The following is a 21,398-nucleotide window of genomic DNA, read 5'->3' as shown; positions in this document are numbered from 1 at the left end:
AGGTGGTGAGTGAAGGTTGTGATTGTCTCTCATTTTGCAAGTCTGTCGTGTTGGCGAATCGATAACAAGGTATAAGTAGAACTGAAAGATATCCTCCTACGGGAAGCAGAATTGAGAAGATATTCTACGGGAAGCAGAATTGAGACAAGATATCCTCCTACGGGAAGCAGAATTGAGAAGATATTCTACGGGAAGCAGAATTGAGAAAGATATCCTCCAATGGGAAGCAGATTTAAGACATCTAAATCCTCCTACGTGAAGCAGAATTGAGATATCTTGCTACTTCAGATGCGCAACAGATTAAGACAGCAGAAGAGACAAGAACCGACTCTAACCAAGGGGACTGTCTCGCAGTCACCGAGGCCAACATTGCTCTAAACACGGGGAACCTGGTGTGGTTAGTAGGAGTGGGTGCCTGGTCTTTTTGGCTCTAGCACTCATTTCTTCTCTTATTCTTTTGCCAGTACCGGAAAGACGAAGTGGAGTCCAATGACACGAAGAAATCGAAGAGTTGAGAGACGGAGAGAGAGAGAGAGAGAGAGAGAGAGAGAGAGAAGCGGGAGGACAATGAAGAGCAGACGTCTCCTGAAAGAGCAGAGAGCCTCCTTGCACCTCTTTATCCACCTTAACACAGAGGCCACAATGAAGGGCGCAGAAAACGTCATGCACGATCACAGGTCGCAGAAAACGGCATACATGAGCACAGGGCGCAGAAAACAACATACACGATCACTCTTAAGAGTTAAGGTCGAACGATATGCCATCACACCCAAGGATATGTACCACTGTGTTCGGGGACAGTACCATTCTACTTAAGGGTCGCACCTGGGTGCTCAAGGGCGGCGCTCAAGGGACGCACCTGGGTGCTCAAGGATCGTGCTTCAGGGTGGAGCCTTGGTGCTCAAGGGGGTTCCCATCCGTCGTACAGGCTGGTGGTGGAGTTTAAACCGGTCGTCGGCTAAAATGGTTCAAGGCCACCAGCCCTGGACACCGCCCTTGGGGACCTGGCGTCTTGAGTGTTGGCGTCCCTCATCTTGAGTCAGAAATTGGGTATTTCTCTTTTTTATGTTGGGGGCTCCAGTGACGGACAAAAAAAAGGCCAGGCCTTACGTTTGAAATATAGAGGTTATTGAAAGAGATAAAGAAGAAACGAGAAAAAGTATAAAGAAGAGACGAGAAAAAGTATTTAAGAATTCTAAAGCATAAAAACGATTCTAAAGTGCTAGGTCATAGTTATTGGGAAAGACATGAGGGAAAAAGAGGTTCAGAGCTTGTACCTGTACGAAAAAGAAACAGTTAACAAAACGACCCACCCTTAAGTTGCCAATGGACACAGCAGCTTGCCGAATATTGCATGGTCTCGTTAGTGGTGGGGGGGGGTACACAAGCAGCCAGCTCTCGGGAGCAAAAATCAAAGTAATACCTAGAGAAGAGGGAAAGTGAACCAACATTGCGGAGCTGGTTTGTGATTTAATTCTGAGGTTAGTCTGGGACAGTTTATAAGTCGGACCGTTTCCGACTTACCTTTACCTTGTAAGAACGCAGAGCAAGAACCACCCAAGATTGAGAGCAGTATTCTACACAAGGACGGATCATCCAATCCTTTGTATAAACGGAGAAAAAGTACGAGAAAATGGATATTTCGACATCTGGAGACGTTACCATACAGGATTATCCTAAAGGTCCCAGAATTCCTGTTTTAGTAATCATATATTCACACGAGGAATCTCTTTTCGATGAAAATTTTCCAGCTCTCCAGGTTTAAATCAGTTCCTTTGAGGACGACGGTACAATTACTGAAGCCCTACGGTACAACCCTTAAGAACGACCATACGACCTCCGGGCACGACGGTACGACCCCTGAGCACGACGGGGTGTCCTCTGAGCACGAAGGTGCGTCCTCTGAGCACGACGGTGCGTCCTCTGAGCACGACGGTACGACCCTTGAGCACGACTGCGCTGGAAGACGAAGGCGGGCATGGGAAATAGCATGTAACACGATAAGGCCCGGTACAGAGCGGGTACAAGGGTAGGACGCAGCGAGTATGTACAAGGGTATGGCTGGGCACACAGGCTGGACCCTAGGGAGATTCTTGTCCCCCCCACCACCACCCACCAAAGCCAGAGCAAGTCGTCAAGGTCGTTATCTACGACCACAGGTGCCACACCCAGACTCCACTATGTCAGGGTCACATTAAGAGGGAAAAACAAAATCCCCGACGCTCACTACGACGCAGTGAAGATAACACGAGAGATAAAGAGTGATCTTTGAAGACCACTTACACGCTGTAGAAGATAACGCAAGACATAAAGAGTGATCTTTGAAGACCACTTACACGCAGTAGAAGATAACACAAGACATAAAGAGTGATCTTATACGACCACTACGACGCTATCAAGATAACAGACTTGAGAGTCATGTCTTTACACCATCACCACAACGCAACCGAGAAAACAATTATAAAACGCATCGCAGGTTATTCTCCTTACAATCATCTCCATGCCTTCCAGCTTTTATCTCGCTATATCTCGTAAGTTTCTGACATCTTTCAATATCACAGGCAGCCTCGAAAAGAGAGACCCCCCCCCCCAACAACAACAACAACATAAATATAAATAAAATAATAAGTACGACAGTGCAATAAATCCTAGTCCCATCACAGCTCAGCCGGGAACCGTTCACTGCACCTTGTTAGCAACGATAAACCATTTATCAATAATAACGGGGATACGGTAGCTTTCGAACTGCACCTTTACTTTTTTTTTTACGGTAACACGAACACTCTTAACCCTCCTCCCAGCCAACAACAACAACAACAACAACAACAGAAACGCACAAAAACATCCCTGAAGCTCATCTGGTATTACACAACACCTGAAATCTATCTTTATCCACAGCCGACCTCTTTAAAACTACATTCCTTTTAAAATGAACCCCATCCCACCCCTCCCCAACAGAAAAAAAGAGGCACCATCGACTGGGTGTTTGTCTATATTAGCACATCCCTCTCGCACTTCAATTCCCCACAAACACAGGGATTCGAACCGCCATATTTGATGTAGACCGTCGGGTGCAAGGAGCACTCGCCCACGAGGCCATATACGTATGCCCTGGAGAACAACAGCTCTGATGCCCGCGCCAGCTAGACCGACTAGTTCAACAGCAAAAAAAAAAAAAAAAAAAAAAAAAAAAGTGAAGTTACGGCAAGAAGCGTAGACGGACCCACAGACAATCGCCGCCTGTACATCACGGGTCCTTTTGTACAAAAAACATCAGAAAACAAACGAAAAAGCAAAATACCTAACCTGGGAGGGTAAAGTGCTAAATTGCGAACCAACACAAAACATTCAAGTACACTGAAAAAGAACAAACCCACATGTGCCTATGTGGTGTAGCGGTTAGCGTTACTGACATCAGAGTCAGCCAGGGCCCTGTCCAGACCCCCAATATCATCAAACCCCCCTCACCGAGTACCTATCACAAATGACACACGAACAAAAATGTCCACCAGGAGGTAATGTAATCAATCAGTTGCATGCTACGATTATCACATCCCCAAGGTCGTACAGCTCAAGACTCTAAAACACCATAAGCCAACCGACTAAGCCACATGCAATGTAAAATTCTCTCTCTCTCAAGACTAAGAGTTCATAATTTCATATCAATTCCAGCACTGGAGTGGGGAGGGTAGCGACCCGTGAGCACGCACCGCAGTGTTCGAGGACGCCACGAGAGGGCCTGGAGTGGTGGGCGACCGGTGACGGAGGCTGGAGACCCGGAGAGGGCAGAGTTTGCCTCTCTAACCAGCACCAGCAGCCTAGAACCAGCCTAGGGCTACCTACCTACCTACCTACGCTTCTCACTCGGTGGCCAACAGCGTGGCTGACAAGCACCTAACACGGTCGCAATTAAATCAACAACGCTGTATCTAGCGCGCGAGCGCGCGTGTGTACAACTGTTGTACAATCCTGGATGATGACCACGACCACTAGCCCTCAAAAACCGAGTGTGACCTCCATAAACGGTCCTACTTCCACATTCACAGGGGATGCATTAAAAGTGCAAGATTACATTATCTCAGAGCAGATAATACACAGACGACAGAAGTTATATCATATGCCGTCTTCAAACCATGCAAAACATGAATATCATGTGGTTATAAACGTCACACCCTACACTTAATGACGTGAAATAGATCGTTCCACAATGACATCACTTGCACGCTAAATTCAGCGTGGTTTTTCCCAGGAATACATACACACAGAACGACTTCATGGACCCATGGTCAACACACTTTCTAAAATCTTGAAGCAGTTATCCCCAAATGAAACAATAACCGGTAGAATCACCTTTACCATCGCATTACTACGTTCTACCTCAACCTACCTTTTTCGATGACGTTCCTCTCCTCTGGGAGTTCCTTGGGGACGGGGACCACGACAGGTGTGGACGGGGCCCAGCCGTCCACCCAGGCCTCGGGTCCGGCGGGGTCGGAGACAGGCGTGGACGGGGGCCAGCCGTCCACCCAGGACTCAGGTCCGCCCCAGTCCACCCAGGACTCAGGTCCGGACTCCTCGCAGAGAACGTCGTGGTCCTCAGGGCGATAGTCCTTCAGCAAAGACGCCAAGCCACTCAGGCTTATGTCGTCGTCCTTGTCGCACGAGGTCGGGGCCGTGGCAGTCACGTCTTTCGGCCGCCTGCACACCGACGACGAACGAAACAGTACGGCCATGAAAGACGACGACGAAGGTACTAACGACACAAACTGGCCCGGTCCGTCGGCAGGGCGGCTTTCGTCCGCGCCGGTACGCACAGCTGTGGAGGCCACTCTCTCCATCTCGTCCTGTGAGGATGGAAAAGCAGTAAGTGAATCATCGTCAGGATGTTGGTTTGTTGTTTGGGCCTCAGGCCTATCAACTGCCCGGGTCATTAAGGCCGTCAACGTAAGCTTACATCCGCCAAACGAAAAATCTGTAACACCTTCAGGTGTTAAAGATAATTCCAAGACCACATAACTCTCATTATGCATGTGGCCCATGTCAGGATGTACTACACTTCAGCAAAGACTATATTACAAAATATGAGACATATTTATACAATTTAACATTCACAGCACACATCCCATAGGTTAATTTTTTCTTCTTTCGTTGGAGCCAAACTTTATTCGTAAAAACGTATTTGTGAAAATTAAGGGTAATGAATTTTTTTTTTATCAAAGTTAATATAGTCATACATCAAGTTTGTTTAAATCTGCTTGTGTTACATGATATAAAATTCGATTGAATTAACTTATTCTAACCAAGCCAGTTTAGAAGCTTGATGGTCGTCGGCAACAAACTGCTAAAATACTATATATTCATAGTTGATGCATTCCTTTCCCCTGCGCCTTCCCCATAGAGTTCCTGTAATTATCGAAAATCTGACAACTATCTATTCCAGTTTGAGAAAAGATGTTTCTTAGAATTCACTGGGAATTTTCATCTAGCCTACCCTGAGTCATCGACACTTCAATGTTTCGAGAAGATTCTTTCAATGACATATTTTCCGCAAGCGCGAATGGGAATTACGTGATTTCCACTTCGAAACCACCCAAAACCAACCACTTCAGTGGTTCCTTTTCCAGAAAGCGTGATTGTGACTTCCTACTGATTAATAACCTAGTTTATGCTGTCAGGTTAAGAGAAAAACATTTTTCACTCTATCCTTTTCACCAAATGTTGGCAGTAAACAGACCATCAATCGCTCCTTCGAGATATTCTTAACGTTGACTACAATTTATGCTCGTTCTCTACTTTTGTATTTAATTCACCTTAATTACGAGCTGACCACTGAGAGGCTGGTTCTTTTGAGAAGTTCCGGTTAATGAGTATTATAATACTCATTTGCCCCATATTCCACAGTTATAAATCATTCTGAATGTTTGTTAATAACATCAAATGATAAATAATTTTACGCAAATGAAGTTTTGTACCCTATAGCAAAGCCTAATGCATTTATTCATACTGCCCTTCAATTTTTTTCCCCTAAAATCTCATACCATTAAGGGCCCTGCCCACTGCTGAACATTGTATGCGCATACATCATTAAGGGGAGGCCTTTCGCTATCAAGCGTGAACTATAATACAAAATCCTCTAAAGCAAGTCAAGTTCATTTGGCTATTTTGATAAAAGTAACTCAGAACTCAACATACGGATAAAAGTCAAGAAAAGGAACGCCAGTTTTACAGATCTGATAGTTTTACAATCATGGATTCTTTGTCGCCACTGTAAAACATTATTCAAAAGTGTGGGATTTTTCCTTTCTCGCTCACAAAACACATCTCTCGATATCAAATAAATCGTTAGTGCTTGGGCTATGTCACAGAGCGTGGAGAAAACGTGGGGGTTGTATGAGTAATGAAAATTTCCATTACGTACAAAGCATTATCATCGGCTTATTTTAATGTTACACACGTCATGCGAGCCCTAAATCTACTTAACATCTACACTCACCCAACATATTTGCAAAATCGGATTCAAAAGTTACGATGCAATACAGGCATTCACAGGAATCCACATGTGGGTAAGAAAAAATAGGCACTTCTACACTCTACAGCCAAGTTTCCTTACCTTGATACAGCTTTACTGCTTTGTATAAGACATGCGAAATGAATAAAGCTATCTTGAATGCGCCAGGTAGAACTTTTGTCGTCAGCCATACTTAAGACAGTCCCTATGTTTTTTCATAATGAAGTCGAGACGCCATAGGTGTCTTACCTGTTCATTTTACTACCTGCTCATTTTCAACGAGTGTAACAAATGCTTAAGTTAAGCAGTCAATTGTCGATTTTGAGAACTTTTAATCCCACAGTTTCCCTGTACTTCAAAGCCCTTCCCACTACGAAAACATAAAACTGATGGAATTAAAGAGGTGCTCCACTGAAAATATCATACCATATCAACTCTCCACATTGTCATGAATCTTTTGTTACTAATTTTGTTAAATTCCATCACCTGTAAAACTGGCGTCCATTTTCCCTGATAAATGATTACAAAAATGGACACATCCAAGATAATTTGGCCCCGTCCTGCATGTGCATTGCTAGTTTTCATCATCAATTCGGGATACGTATATCTGCAACTATTTCTAGCCTTAAAATGTTCCTGAAGTCCTACGCAATGCGCAAATTCCGTTTTAACTAAAGCAAGTTAGTTTTCACACTAGTTTGCATACCCATGTTCACGCCTATGTAAAGGTTTAGTTTCCTCGTATTTCCGAGCGGTTGATTTAAACTCACACGAAAGGAAATGTGACCAAAATGGGACCCATTACAGTAGGGGAATATCAATACCTAGATAACAATAATGGTAAATTATGATAAGCGAGTAATAGAATAGTCTTACCTGGTCATTATCTTTGTGCTGTACTCCACAGTCCCTCTGGGTGGGCATAAAATGGAGGCAGGAGTCATTAATGGCAAATAAGTTGAAGTGATGAGTCGAAGTTTGCGTGGTTTCATATCCCATTCCGCGTCTTCAACGTCCGTAATTTCGCAATCAAATTTCGTACACCATTTACGTTCCCCGCTCTAAATGGCATGACGTGACCTTCCACTACACAAGGGGTGTTCCAATTACCAATATAAACGGAAAATGTTTTTGCGGAAAACACAAAGTGGTGTCATTTTCACTGAAAGAAATTTCAACTATCCGCCGCGAAATGTGCCCCGACCTCGTGTTCCAGTAATGCGCGCGGCCCATAAATCAAAGTCGGACATGAAGTCTTTTACAATCTTTTCACACTTTTTTCCTTTCATTACGTCTATATGTTTTGGTTACTGACACGTTCAAATATTTATAATCCCTTAGATTTTATGATCTGCTCACGGTGAATAAGCCTTAACTTGGATTTACACGATAATTTTGGTCATCTTAAGGCAACATGTGGGCCAGTGTTGGTTTGTCTTCACTTCCTATTGCCATCTTTTCAGCTGAGAAAAGATGCAAAGTGGTCAATTACTTGGCTTTTTCGCCCATCCTCACATCATATGATCACTTATGGCCACTCACAGCGCGACAGAACATGTCAGTTTCACATCTCAGTGTCTAACATCCTAAGTTACACGAAAATGCTTAAAAAAATCACATTATTTTCGTTGTAATAAACGGAAGAGGGACACAGTCCACAAAAGTCAACATGATGGCGGGTATTAGTTCAATATAATACAAGTTTACAAGCGTCGACATATAAGAAGCATTCTCCTAAAACTTTAAAATTATTCTAAGGGTTCTTATTTGTTGTTCAAATCCTCTATTTATGAATAAAGTGCGTCATTAATTTGTTTTAATCTCTAACGTACTATAGGGTAGTGATTCCGGGCTTTATTTTTTTCTTGAACAACAAACAGCACACAATGCAATGATGAACAATTTCATATCTTCACCTGAATTTTCCTCTTGTTGAACGAATCACCGTTTAAAGTCATTCTAATACATTTATAACAAGTAGTTTACACTGAAAACTATCAAAACATTCATGTCATCCACATACAACATTTTCCCATAGCTACTGTATTTACGATTCCAACCAAGTCGAAAATAAAATTATAGACAATACTGAACAGGGAAATATATACTGAACAGGTGGGAAAAATCGACTTCTTGGTAAATGTAAATATAATGTAAAAGTTTGCCTCAATAAAAAGTTCCTTGATTGTATTACTTTCATGTGAAACCTCATATTCATAAATTGAGACGCGAGGCAATTAAACTAAACCAGAGTTCGCCTACCTTTCAGATATGCTTTGTCCAAGTTTGAGTTTATTGAGGAAATTAAGTCAAAACGAGCGACCATTTGGCATGAGGCCCACACGGGGTTCTTAGATAGTACCCCAAAAATTCCTATATGTAGAATGTAGAATGGAAAGGAAGGGCATTCAAGCAGTTATAAGATGTAGAACTCATTCTCTCATCAGAAAACCTCCGTTTCTAGCATCAAATTTCCTGAGGAAAAAAATAAATACTAATTTCACAAATTCGTAAAAGTATATCGTGGGACATTCATGTAAAACTGCCATTAGGGTAATTAAGTGCTTCAGTCATACCTATGCTTCCACTGTTATGTCATCAATTCTTCAAGTGATTTTTCTGGTAAGGAACTTTTAGGCCTGATTCAAGGAACGAGCCAGCATATTTCCAAGTATACTGGTATAAGTATGTTTTTCCATAGTCTTTGCCACATGATACAACGGCAGTTGCTGCTGCCGTGTGGGCGATAAAAGGAATTTATCTGCCTCCGAAAATAATCTCTCACTATATCATTTAAATCCACTAATCTTTTTTTTTTCGGTCCAATGTCCTTTAATTGTCCACTTCATCTAGTCTATTTGTTAGGCCAATCCGCTTTGTGGCCACCCTACCTATGGACATTATCATCAAAGATTAATATCTAATTCCAAAATGAACATGGGAATCACTCACCTCCGTGTATGATGAAAGAATTCGTCTATAAGATGATGTACTCTGTAAATATAAACCTCCATATGATATTGAAATACATTCAATTCTAACCAATTCGCATTATATCTTATCCTTCAAGGCAGGGCTGATAATTATACATCGCAAACAAACCCTCTGTATAAAGCACATAAGAGCGATATAATCACAATATAATCGTTGTCACGTTTCGTAATCAACCGTGTCCAGTTGGGCCTTACACTTATTAAATGGCGTATGTCAAAGTCACTAAAAATGTCTGCCCAAAGTCACGTACACAATGGGACACATTTATCCGTTTTCTGTTACGAGGGTGAGGGAGAACGCCCCCAAAATGCTATTTTTGCCCGACAAATTAGCTCAAATCCCTTGCTAGTGCGTAATTTGTCAATATTACTAATTTACAAATCTGGAACATGACCTAAAGTATATTTACATTCCATAATGATCACTCATTAGCCTTCTGGTAATATCATACAACGAGAAATGCAACTGTAAACAAACGATCAAACAGCACAACAATATTTGAAAATATTTCATGGCAACTCCACTCTTCCTCCTGAAAAACTACACTGCTCAAGTAGGTTAGCTTAGTTATGTAGATTTCGTCCTAATGTACGAAATATTCATAATTAACCCATGTACAGGATAGATATGGAGATACGACTAAGACATTCATGCTAGTACTTACCACAACGATCCAGGCGTCTGCCATGCCACGCTCTCACCAAATTGAACCCCTTGGCCCTTGCCTGGGTTCGTTCCTTGGCAGTGGACCTTGCCAATGCTTGCATTGCCCATTTCCTTTTAAAAAGATAACGCGAGTAAGGCTGTAGACTACGTTGTTAACAAACTTATCAATATATTGTCATGTGGTGTCCAGGCGTTACTATAATTTTCAAATTAAAATCCGCGCGGTGTGTTAATGGCTTTGTGTATATCACCATAATCTATTAAAGTACTTATTTGTTATTTCACGATCAGCTACACACGATATTATAAAATGGACATGTTTTATTGTTCATTTCATAGCATGAAATGATTTAATTTTTGTAACATCAAAATGTGGTACCAATAATACTGGGATTGTACCCTGAGAAACATTGCAACATTTCATATGAATAAACTAAATTTCCGTCTTCAGGGTTTTAAATCATGTAGATAAAGATACAAGTTAAAGGCAATTATCACTTGCAAATTTTTTCAAAGATATTTTGATTTGGTTGCGCGATTCCTATTTCTAGTCAAAAGACTGAAGAATTGGTGCTTAGATGTTACTCGAGTTTTTATATATATATATATATATATATATATATATATATATCCCTGGGGTTAGGGGAGAAAGAATACTTCCCACGTATTCCCTGCGTCGTAGAAGGCGACTAAAAGGGGAGGGAGCGGGTGGCTGGAAATCCTCCACTCTCGTTTTTTTTTTCTTTTTTTTCCAAAAGAAGGAACAGAGAAGGGGGCCAGGTGAGGATATTCCCTCTAAGGCCCAATCCTCTGTTCTTAACGCTACCTCACTAATGCGGGAAATGGCGAATAGTATGAAAGAAAAAGAAAAGATATATATATATATATATATATATATATATATATATATATATATATATATATATATTATTTTTTTGCTTTGTCGCTGTCTCCCGCGTTTGCGAGGTTGCGCAAGGAAACAGACGAAGAAATGGCCCAACCCGCCCCCATACACATGTCCACACACGCAAAATATACACACCTATACGCAACTTTCCATGGTTTACCCCAGACGCTTCACATGCCCTGATTCAATCCACTGACACCACGTCAACCCCGGTATACCACATCGATCCAATTCATTCTATTCCTTGACCTCCTTTCACCCTCCTGCATGTTCAGGCCCTGATCACACAAAATCTTTTTCACTCCATCTTTCCACCTCCAATTTGGTCTCCCACTTCTCCTCGTTCCCTCCACCTCCGACACATATATTCTCTTGGTCAATCTTTCCTCACTCATTCTCTCCATGTGCCCGAACCATTTCAAAACACCCTCTTCTGCTCTCTCAACCACGCTCTTTTTATTTCCACACATCTCTCTTGCCCTTACGTTACTTACTCGATCAAACCACCTCACACCACATATTGTCCTCAAACATCTCATTTCCAGCACATCCATCCTCCTGCGCACAACTCTATCCATAGCCCACGTCTCGCAACCATACAACATTGTTGGAACCACTATTCCTTCAAACATAGCCATTTTTGCTTTCCGAGATAATGTTCTCGACTTCCACACATTCTTCAAGGCTCCCAGAATTTTCGCCCCCTCCCCCACCCTATGATCCACTTCCGCTTCCATGGTTCCATCCGCTGCCAGATATCTAAAACACTTTACTTCCTCCAGTTTTTCTCCATTCAAACTTACCTCCCAATTGACTTGACCCTCAACCCTTCTGTACCTAATAACCTTGCTCTTATTCACATTTACTCTTAACTTTCTTCTTTCACACACTTTACCAAACTCAGTCACCAGCTTCTGCAGTTTCTCACATGAATCAGCCACCAGCGCTGTATCATCAGCGAACAACTGACTCACTTCCCAAGCTCTCTCATCCCCAACAGACTTCATACTTGCCCCTCTTTCCAAAACTCTTGCATTCACCTCCCTAACAACCCCATCCATAAACATATTAAACAACCATGGAGACATCACACACCCCTTCCGCAAACCTACATTCACTGAGAACCAATCACTTTCCTCTCTTCCTACACGTACACATGCCTTACATCCTCGATAAAAACTTTTCACTGCTTCTAACAACTTGCCTCCCACACCATATATTCTTAATACCTTCCACAGAGCATCTCTATCAACTCTATCATATGCCTTCTCCAGATCCATAAATGCTACATACAAATCCATTTGCTTTTCTAAGTATTTCTCACATACATTCTTCAAAGCAAACACCTGTGTGTGATGTCTCCATGTGCAGATCAACACAAAGCATAATCAACTTGAACTTTACACTTGGCTTATTTGTATGGCTTTTTCTCACACCATTCTTGTTTTTGCTGAAAAAATGAATTACCTGCCAACATTGTATCAGTCAAGCATCCTTCAAGTGGTAGTGATGCATTTGTGCTAAAGACAAAGAGACAATTCAACCTCAATGTAACAATGCAAGTAATACAGTTGGTAAGGACAGGCGAGAACAAATTTAATGTGGTGTCCTCGGGTTAGGCTCAGTCCATATTGAAAATTTTCTTAAACCAAGCAGAGTGTAAATGCTTCTGTTCAAGCCACAGATAGATCAACTGCTAAGAAGTTAACTTGCCAAAGGAGCAGCTTAATGAAGATGATGGAAAACAGATTGTGTGTTTGTGTGGGTGTTGTGATTCATCATCATACAACTGAGCCAGACTCTCATTGATAAAACCTTATGACCCAATGAAAGTTGAAAGTCTGAAGGAGTTTGGGAATCCAAGGAAACATTTGTTGCCAGCATAGTTTGGTTTGAAAAGTTTAAGAATCAAATGAAAATTCACAGCATTCACATCACAGGCAGAGCAGCAAATAATGGTAATCCAAGTTGTTAGTTCCCAGCTACACACGAAGTCATCATAGAAGGTAATTACCCTATAGATCTAGTATTCATGCATGGCAGGATCATTTGATGGGAGACAACCTTGGCACAGTTGCCAATGAGACTGAAAAAGTGTTAACTGTGAACATTTTGTGACATCACAAGAATCGCAGATTCATTGGAGGCTCTTAGATAATGATCCAGATTAGGAATTCAGCAGTACTGTCAAGAAAACTGTTACAAGAAATCCGTTATCATGAAATTCTTAAAGAAAGGAAGAAGTCGAGAAAATCAACACTTTATGTACTCTTGAAAAAGAAAACGACTGCTTAGCATTCACGAGCCAGAGCCAGGAAAATCAACCCAAAATTTTGGAAGTTCCCTCAATTAGCAAGTCATCCACTGCTGTTTGGTTGGAGGGAAGGTTGACAGTGCAAGAAGCCAGAGGAAGTCTTTGGTAAGTTTGATTTTGTTTTGTTTTCTGTTTTACTGGAAGATTTACTTAATGTTCTTTTATTGTATGAATCTTGTATAGTATACGCCTTACAGAATGCTGGTTTGCTGAAATTTGAACAAAAAATCATGACAATGCAATATGTGAGATCACATTCAATACTTTAAGCAAATAAAGAAATGTAACAAACTTTGTTAAATTTTAGGGAGAATAAAAAGATGTTCTGGAAGGAGGTAAATAAAGTGCGTAAGACAAGGGAGCAAATGGGAACTTCAGTGAAGGGCACAAATGGGGAGGTGATAACAAGTAGTGGTGATGTGAGGAGATGGAGTGAGTATTTTGAAGGTTTGTTGAATGTGTTTGATGATAGAGTGGCAGATATAGGGTGTTTTGGTCGAGGAGGTGTGCAAAGTGAGAGGGTTAGGGAAAATGATTTGGTAAACAGAGAAGAGGTAGTGAAAGCTTTGCGGAAGATGAAAGCCGGCAAGGCAGCAGGTTTGGATGGTATTGCAGTGGAATTTATTAAAAAAGAGGGTGACTGTATTGTTGACTGGTTGGTAAGGTTATTTAATGTATGTATGACTCATGGTGAGGTGCCTGAGGATTGGCGGAATGCGTGCATAGTGCCATTGTACAAAGGCAAAGGGGATAAGAGTGAGTGCTCAAATTACAGAGGTATAAGTTTGTTGAGTATTCCTGGTAAATTATATGGGAGGGTATTGATTGAGAGGGTGAAGGCATGTACAGAGCATCAGATTGGGGAAGAGCAGTGTGGTTTCAGAAGTGGTAGAGGATGTGTGGATCAGGTGTTTGCTTTGAAGAATGTATGTGAGAAATACTTAGAAAAGCAAATGGATTTGTATGTAGCATTTATGGATCTGGAGAAGGCATATGATGGAGTTGATAGAGATGCTCTGTGGAAGGTATTAAGAATATATGGTGTGGGAGGCAAGTTGTTAGAAGCAGTGAAAAGTTTTTATCGAGGATGTAAGGCATGTGTACGTGTAGGAAGAGAGGAAAGTGATTGGTTCTCAGTGAATGTAGGTTTGCGGCAGGGGTGTGTGATGTCTCCATGGTTGTTTAATTTGTTTATGGATGGGGTTGTTAGGGAGGTAAATGCAAGAGTTTTGGAAAGAGGGGCAAGTATGAAGTCTGTTGGGGATGAGAGAGCTTGGGAAGTGAGTCAGTTGTTGTTCGCTGATGATACAGCGCTGGTGGCTGATTCATGTGAGAAACTGCAGAAGCTGGTGACTGAGTTTGGTAAAGTGTGTGGAAGAAGAAAGTTAAGAGTAAATGTGAATAAGAGCAAGGTTATTAGGTACAGTAGGGTTGAGGGTCAAGTCAATTGGGAGGTGAGTTTGAATGGAGAAAAACTGGAGGAAGTGAAGTGTTTTAGATATCTGGGAGTGGATCTGGCAGCGGATGGAACCATGGAAGCGGAAGTGGATCATAGGGTGGGGGAGGGGGCGAAAATTCTGGGGGCCTTGAAGAATGTGTGGAAGTCGAGAACATTATCTCGGAAAGCAAAAATGGGTATGTTTGAAGGAATAGTGGTTCCAACAATGTTGTATGGTTGCGAGGCGTGGGCTATGGATAGAGTTGTGCGCAGGAGGATGGATGTGCTGGATATGAGATGTTTGAGGACAATGTGTGGTGTGAGGTGGTTTGATCGAGTGAGTAACGTAAGGGTAAGAGAGATGTGTGGAAATAAAAAGAGCATGGTTGAGAGAGCAGAAGAGGGTGTTTTGAAGTGGTTTGGGCACATGGAGAGAATGAGTGAGGAAAGATTGACCAAGAGAATATATGTGTCGGAGGTGGAGGGAACGAGGAGAAGAGGGAGACCAAATTGGAGGTGGAAAGATGGAGTGAAAAAGATTTTGTGTGATCGGGGCCTGAACATGCAGGAGGGTGAAAGGAGGGCAAGGAATAGAATGAATTGGAGTGATGTGGTATACCGGGGTTAACGTGCTGTCAGTGGATTGAATCAAGGCATGTGAAGCGTCTGGGGTAAACCATGGAAAGCTGTGTATGTATATTTGCGTGTGTGGACGTATGTATATACATGTGTATGGGGGGGGGAGGCATTTCTTTCGTCTGTTTCCTTGCGCTACCTCGCAAACGCGGGAGACAGCGACAAAGTATAATAAATAATAAAAAACAAACTTTGTTTTTCAATTAAAAAAGAAAATGGGAAAAGGAAGTTTGATATAAAGAAGCTTCATTAACAGAGGTATACCTACATACTTAAACCACCTAAATAACCAAATACCTCATCCACCACCTAAGACAAGTACTGTGTACATCACCCAACAAGCTAAATGGTTGCCCTCACCTTCTTAATACACCATCCTTAGATACACATTTCCAAATATCTATACTATTTGAACAAACATACATTACACACTCATACTAAAACATAAAAATGGCTATTATTAATCAATAAAAAAAAACACAGATAAGACCTCACGCCAGACCCTTCACGCTTGTGCTGCCACCATCCAACTGTCAAATGCCCATCATAAACAAACTTTCACTATCTTCTCTCTGCAAGATCTCAAGGACTGACCGAGGTATGTGTGGGACTTGTATGGGATTCCCATACAAGGATCCTGGTGTTACTACTACAATAGCAGCATCTTTGTCAAAAGATGTACTATAAAAGCATCTTCCTTTCATTTACTGGAAGCTGGTAAACTTGTCTCAATTGTACATTCACATCTAAATTAAGAGTTTTAGCTGGCATTTCTGATTTTGCCTTTTGGACATCCAAACCAATATACCATGTTATGGAAAAGTGTTACAACCAATGCACTAAGTTAAGGAATAGTGTTACCAGACTACCTGTAAGAGGTTACAATGTAAGCAAGAAGTTACCTTCAGCAAGGCTGTATCATTGTCAATGGGGGAAAAAAAAAGTCTCACCTAAGGAATTTCTCATTCCATAGGAGTCCAATTTTTCCCTGCTCCTACTTGAAAAGCAGCATTGGAGCTGCAGGAGCACTATAAAATGGTTCCTGGGGTTGTGTAACTGAACTATAAATGGATGTCAAAGTGTTTTGGAACATATTCAGTGTATACCATGATGTTTCTGACTGTAAAGAGGCATCTATGACACAGCTTCCCTGAGGCAAATAAACATGAAAGGAAAGAATACACTTTATTCAATTTACAAAGTTTTGTACTAATCATGTACTCTAAAAACATGGTACAGAAAAGTGACGACTCCTAATACGAAAGACAGGTGAAGATGTATAAACCACATGTTCACATTGGTACAGTATTGTAACAGTCCAGTTCTTACTGTAGCCACCACTACCTAGGCATAATTTACAAAACTTTGCGCTAAGTAAGTTATATTCCTTCTATTTTGTTTAGATTACACAAAATTCATGCTCATATATATTTATATTAATATATATATGAAACTATTTACCTAACCTGGAGCTGTTATACTCATTCAAAAACTTAAGAAAAATTTTAATTTATCAAACGGAGGTTATTTTCCTTCCATGAACTCAGTCCATGGTTCAAAGACATTTACACATAAAATATCAAGAGACTAGCTTCAGTCTTCCAGGTAATTTACAAGTATATATAAAAAGCAGTGCTATTTTATTTGCAATATCTGACATATTTGTCACTACATTCTGGTATCCTCTTTAACATCTATAAATAAAAATCAGGAGGAACTAAGTTCCTTCAATATTTTCTAACAATGCTCCTGATATTATTAAATGTGCTAACAGGAAAATGTGGACAAGCCACAAAGGTCTAGTAATGAATTTGAAAATGAGACATGTTTCATATAAACTTTGGGATAATAATAAAACATACACTAATACAGATACTTTCAATTCAGAGATCATATATACAGTATTATAAAATGGAAATATCAAATTTAACAATAATAAACGGAGAAAATTAGGGAATACAGTATCTAGTAGCTTTGAACAAACCTAAGTAATGTAATGTACTGTATTACAACTTTTGACACAGAAATAGCCACCCGTACAAAAGATATTCAACATGCCAAGTTGGCAAAATATCGATTTAAAAATATGAAAACAAAATGTATAAAAAAGTTTCAACTGTTATATAACTCCTTAATAAATCATCCTTAAGGCAGAAAAAAAAACTCTTAAAGACTTTAGGCATGTTTCATACCAATCCTCATATGCACTAAGTACAGAGTAGACTGCAAACATCAAGAAAAATTTAAAAATTGGTTTGGTACCTGACTTGACAACAAATATAACAGATGACAAATCAACGTATCACTTCATCCACCTATATTTCCTAACTGGGTTTCATCCATAACATTTGCCATTCTGGGTTTTAACTATCTCTGAATTGATTTACCTTCTTTTAATTATTTGATGTATAATAACCACGACCACCTCTTCCTCTGCCACCCTGGTGCGAGCTGGAGCTCCAATTATTATTTCTGTTATAACCACCACTGCTCCCTCCTGAACTGTAGCTGTAACCTCCTGAATTGTAACCAAAGCCACCTGAATTACTTCCAGATCCATAGCCATAACCACCTGAGCCATGTCTGAAATTATGTAGGGATGTCAATACGGTATTCATAATAAATATTTACTCTTCTCAACAATCTGTTCATGTTTATTACAGAGTACCCTGCAATTAATATGCCAATGATGATATGACAAAATGTTTGATATTTCACATTATCCTACAATCAATGATGCTGTTGACCTCTCATTTCTCTGTCTTGTATTATTTCCCAATATACTTACCAGTCAGTCTTCACTCTCTTACTATATTTTCCATAGTTGTTACTGGACTCTGCAAAGTCATCTTTATTACAGCTGTATCATCGCCAAAGGACAAAAGAGTACAGTATCATCAAGGGAATTTGGCAATCCAAAGAAGGACTGATTGAGGTGCAGCTTGAAGCTGCAGGAGTTTTGAATAATCAAAAATCATACCTTCCACACCACATAAACCTTCTTGCTTGGCAAAGGTCATCATATTCACAATATCAGTGCAACTAAGTAGTACTGAACCTGCTTCACTTATGAGACATCCTAACAAAAATAGAATTCCTGAGCAAATGCTTTGAGAACTGCTACTAATATGCTCTCTTTCACATATAAATGAGATGATCAGCAGCTAAACTGAAAAAAGATCTTGCAACCTCCATCACGCTGTGATCATGGGAACTAGCATACAATAACTGACATAATCCATCCAAGCAAATCATAGAGAATATTCTTTTACTACTTTGGTCACAAAGTGTAGAAGTTCTGTCAATATTTTGGTCACTATTTGCCAATGTTCTCGGGTACAAGACAAAAGCCACGCAGCTTACAGATACTCATTTACTAGTGGGCATTATCTGTGCCTACTACCAATTACAGAATAATAACAAAAAACATTTGCCAAAGAATTCATATAATTCAGCCACTCACTACAGTCACTTGCCTGAAGGCCAATATTGCTAACATTAATTAACAAACAAATAAACAAATAATTTCTCTGCACCATGTCACAGCATCATAATGGTACTTTTATTTACACTAAAAGAATTAACACTAACAATCTATGAAAGGAAAGTATGTGAATTCATAGAAAAAGAAAAAGTGGAAGTAGAGAAACATCAAGGATAAAGAAACAAGATTCAACTGAGAGCACTACTGTAGTATTGTTATCATGACTGCAAACAAAAGAATACTCATTCAAACCAAAATGTATCCTCAGTCCTAACCAGAAATCAAAACATTATGGCTCCTGAATCCAGGTAAGTACAAATTATTGGGGAAATAATCACTTAGGCTCATGTTTGTAAGTACATTACCTCTGATTACTACTGTAGCCTCCCATGTTTCTGCTGCTGTTGTAACCCCCTCCACTGTTATAGGACTGGTTCTGTCTACTCCCTCTGTAGCCTCCTTGGCCACCACTATAGCTGTTTCCTTGTGAGCTGAAATGCATCACCAATTTTAGTAGTGTATAATTACCTATTCATACTGTACAAGGAGGGAGTTTTACTCTCATGGAGCTCCATCTCTTGGTGATTTTCCATCATATAACCTTTTAAACTTCGTGTATGTATGCACACGTTTATGCATACATATATGTGTGATTACCTATTTGCAGAAAATGGAGAAAGTTCTACACTCAAAGGGCCCATCTGTTGAACTTTCGTTACCTAGGAAGAAAACCTGCCATTAAGCAGGTCCAACACAAAGCACTCACCATAAGATAGTTTAGAGCATTGTACACCACGTGTTCTTGAGTGTTATGTGTAAGATGGGTAGTGTGCGTGTTTGTGGAATGAGTGCCATTTACCTGCAAATATGTGAGAAAGAAAGAAAATACAGTAACCCAGGCGAGGAATGGGAACATGACAGCCACTGCACTGCCATCACTAACACTTATGATACCTAGATGGTACTACTTTCGTGGTCTGTCGTTGCCCAGCCTTGTACTCTCTCTCTCTTGATGAAAATGTTTAAAGCATATACAAACAAAAATGGAACACTGCTGGATCATGTTAAGTCCACTGAAACCAACAGAAATAAAAAAAATGAGAGAATTATGAAGCACTTTCCAAGCATAATCATGGAGGACTGAACATATTAACTACCATGCTAGCCTGCAAAAACTAGAACTACATAGCCTTAAAAGAATAGATACATGATAATATATGCATGGCAATAATTGAAGGTATAATTAATCTTACATTTAACCTCTTTGACAATATTCACTCCAAAGGTACAACCTTGCAGCATAATCACGAGGAGGTGCAGTCTAGAAATGTTGAGGTGTTAGTTTCATTTCATGAATCTATGTTGAAGATGTGTAAGAGTAATTTCAAAAGCCATATGTATCTGAACCACCATAAAAACCGTGTATGAAATTAATGAAGTTAAAGACAGAAAATACCTGATCTAAGCTAAACCTCAATCAAAAGAAGTGCTTTGAAATTCTGCTTTTTTTATATTTCTTATTTTACAACAATTATCCTCATCTTCAAAGTCAATTTCACTTTCAAGCTACATATTGTTGCTGTAGCTTATAAAAAAAAAATAGTCAAATTGTGTTACAATATTACACTAAGTGTACACTGTCATTTCCTAAAATCATTAATACACTGAAGTCCCCCTTCTGGAGGCTCTAGTCACAGACGAAAGTCCACATCAAAGCAGGAACTTAACTGAAATATAAAGAGGATTATGAAAGGGAAAAAGTAGACAAGAGAAAGTATTCACAAATTTTGGGGAACAGAAAAACCTGTCTTTTAGAATGTGCCAGGTCATAGGTACCAGAAAAGACATGAGAGGATAGAGAGCTCCTAAGCTTCAAGATGTAGGGAAAGAAACAGCAATCAAAATAGCCCTACCATGAGTTGCCAACAGCTACATAGTAATCATGTGACACAGCAGCAAGCTCCTTGGAGCAAAAGCAAAGTAATACCAGGTAAGAAGGGAAAGTGAAGCAACATTGCAGCATACGGCAAGTGGGTCAAGTTTCAAAGTTAGCCTGGAAGAGTTGATAAGGTGGACTGCTTTCTACTCAGCTCTATCAAGTAAGGATACTGAGCTAAAACCACCCCAGATGTGAGAGCAACACTCCAAACAAGGATGGATCAATCCTTTGCATATACAGAACTACAGTTCATAAGAAAAGAAATTCTGACATCTACACATTACTTAGAGTTTGTTTGAGGCAGACTTACTTCCATAATATGGTGTTTCTAGAATATACTGGATGTTACGCTAATACCAAGTATGTTCACTGAGTTAAGAGGTGCAGTTACGGAACTTTAAAAGGAAAGAGGAAAGTTGCAAAATATTTTCAATAGTGAGATGGGCAAAAACTGGATCTTTGAAGCATGACACTAATCCAGATTTCATCTAACCTAATGAGATATCCTGTCC

The 21,398-nt window shown here is 40.3% G+C and overlaps 2 protein-coding genes across 4 annotated transcripts in view; both read right to left on the bottom strand.

Moving 5' to 3' along the window:
- Positions 1-10,205, bottom strand: part of Lk6 (Lk6 kinase) — a 501,002-nt gene extending 490,797 nt beyond the window's left edge. The window contains exons 1-2 of one of the 2 annotated variants that reach the window (XM_071688708.1): positions 10,167-10,205; positions 4,388-4,844 (exon numbers count right to left, since the gene is read on the bottom strand). In XM_071688708.1, coding sequence (XP_071544809.1) covers positions 4,388-4,844; positions 10,167-10,190 — 481 coding nt within the window. In that variant the 5' untranslated portion in view covers positions 10,191-10,205. Of the gene's footprint in view, positions 1-4,387; positions 4,845-7,384; positions 7,523-10,166 lie in introns of those variants that run through there. The other variant, XM_071688707.1, reaches the window with a different exon arrangement.
- A 6,429-nt stretch (positions 10,206-16,634) lies between these two features.
- Rat1 (5'-3' exoribonuclease 2 Rat1) overlaps positions 16,635-21,398 on the bottom strand; it is a 42,954-nt gene continuing 38,190 nt past the window's right edge. For both annotated transcript variants that reach the window (XM_071688703.1, XM_071688704.1), the window contains 2 exons: positions 19,313-19,438; positions 16,635-18,046 (listed from right to left, as the gene is read on the bottom strand). In XM_071688703.1, the coding sequence (XP_071544804.1) occupies positions 17,857-18,046; positions 19,313-19,438 (316 nt within the window). In that variant the 3' untranslated portion in view covers positions 16,635-17,856. The remainder of the gene's footprint in view (positions 18,047-19,312; positions 19,439-21,398) is intronic.

Source organism: Panulirus ornatus, chromosome 46, assembly GCF_036320965.1.
Source record: "Panulirus ornatus isolate Po-2019 chromosome 46, ASM3632096v1, whole genome shotgun sequence".
Lineage (NCBI taxonomy): Eukaryota > Metazoa > Arthropoda > Malacostraca > Decapoda > Palinuridae > Panulirus > Panulirus ornatus.
Note: the sequence above shows the minus strand (reverse complement) of the source record. Positions and strands in the feature narration are given on the sequence as shown.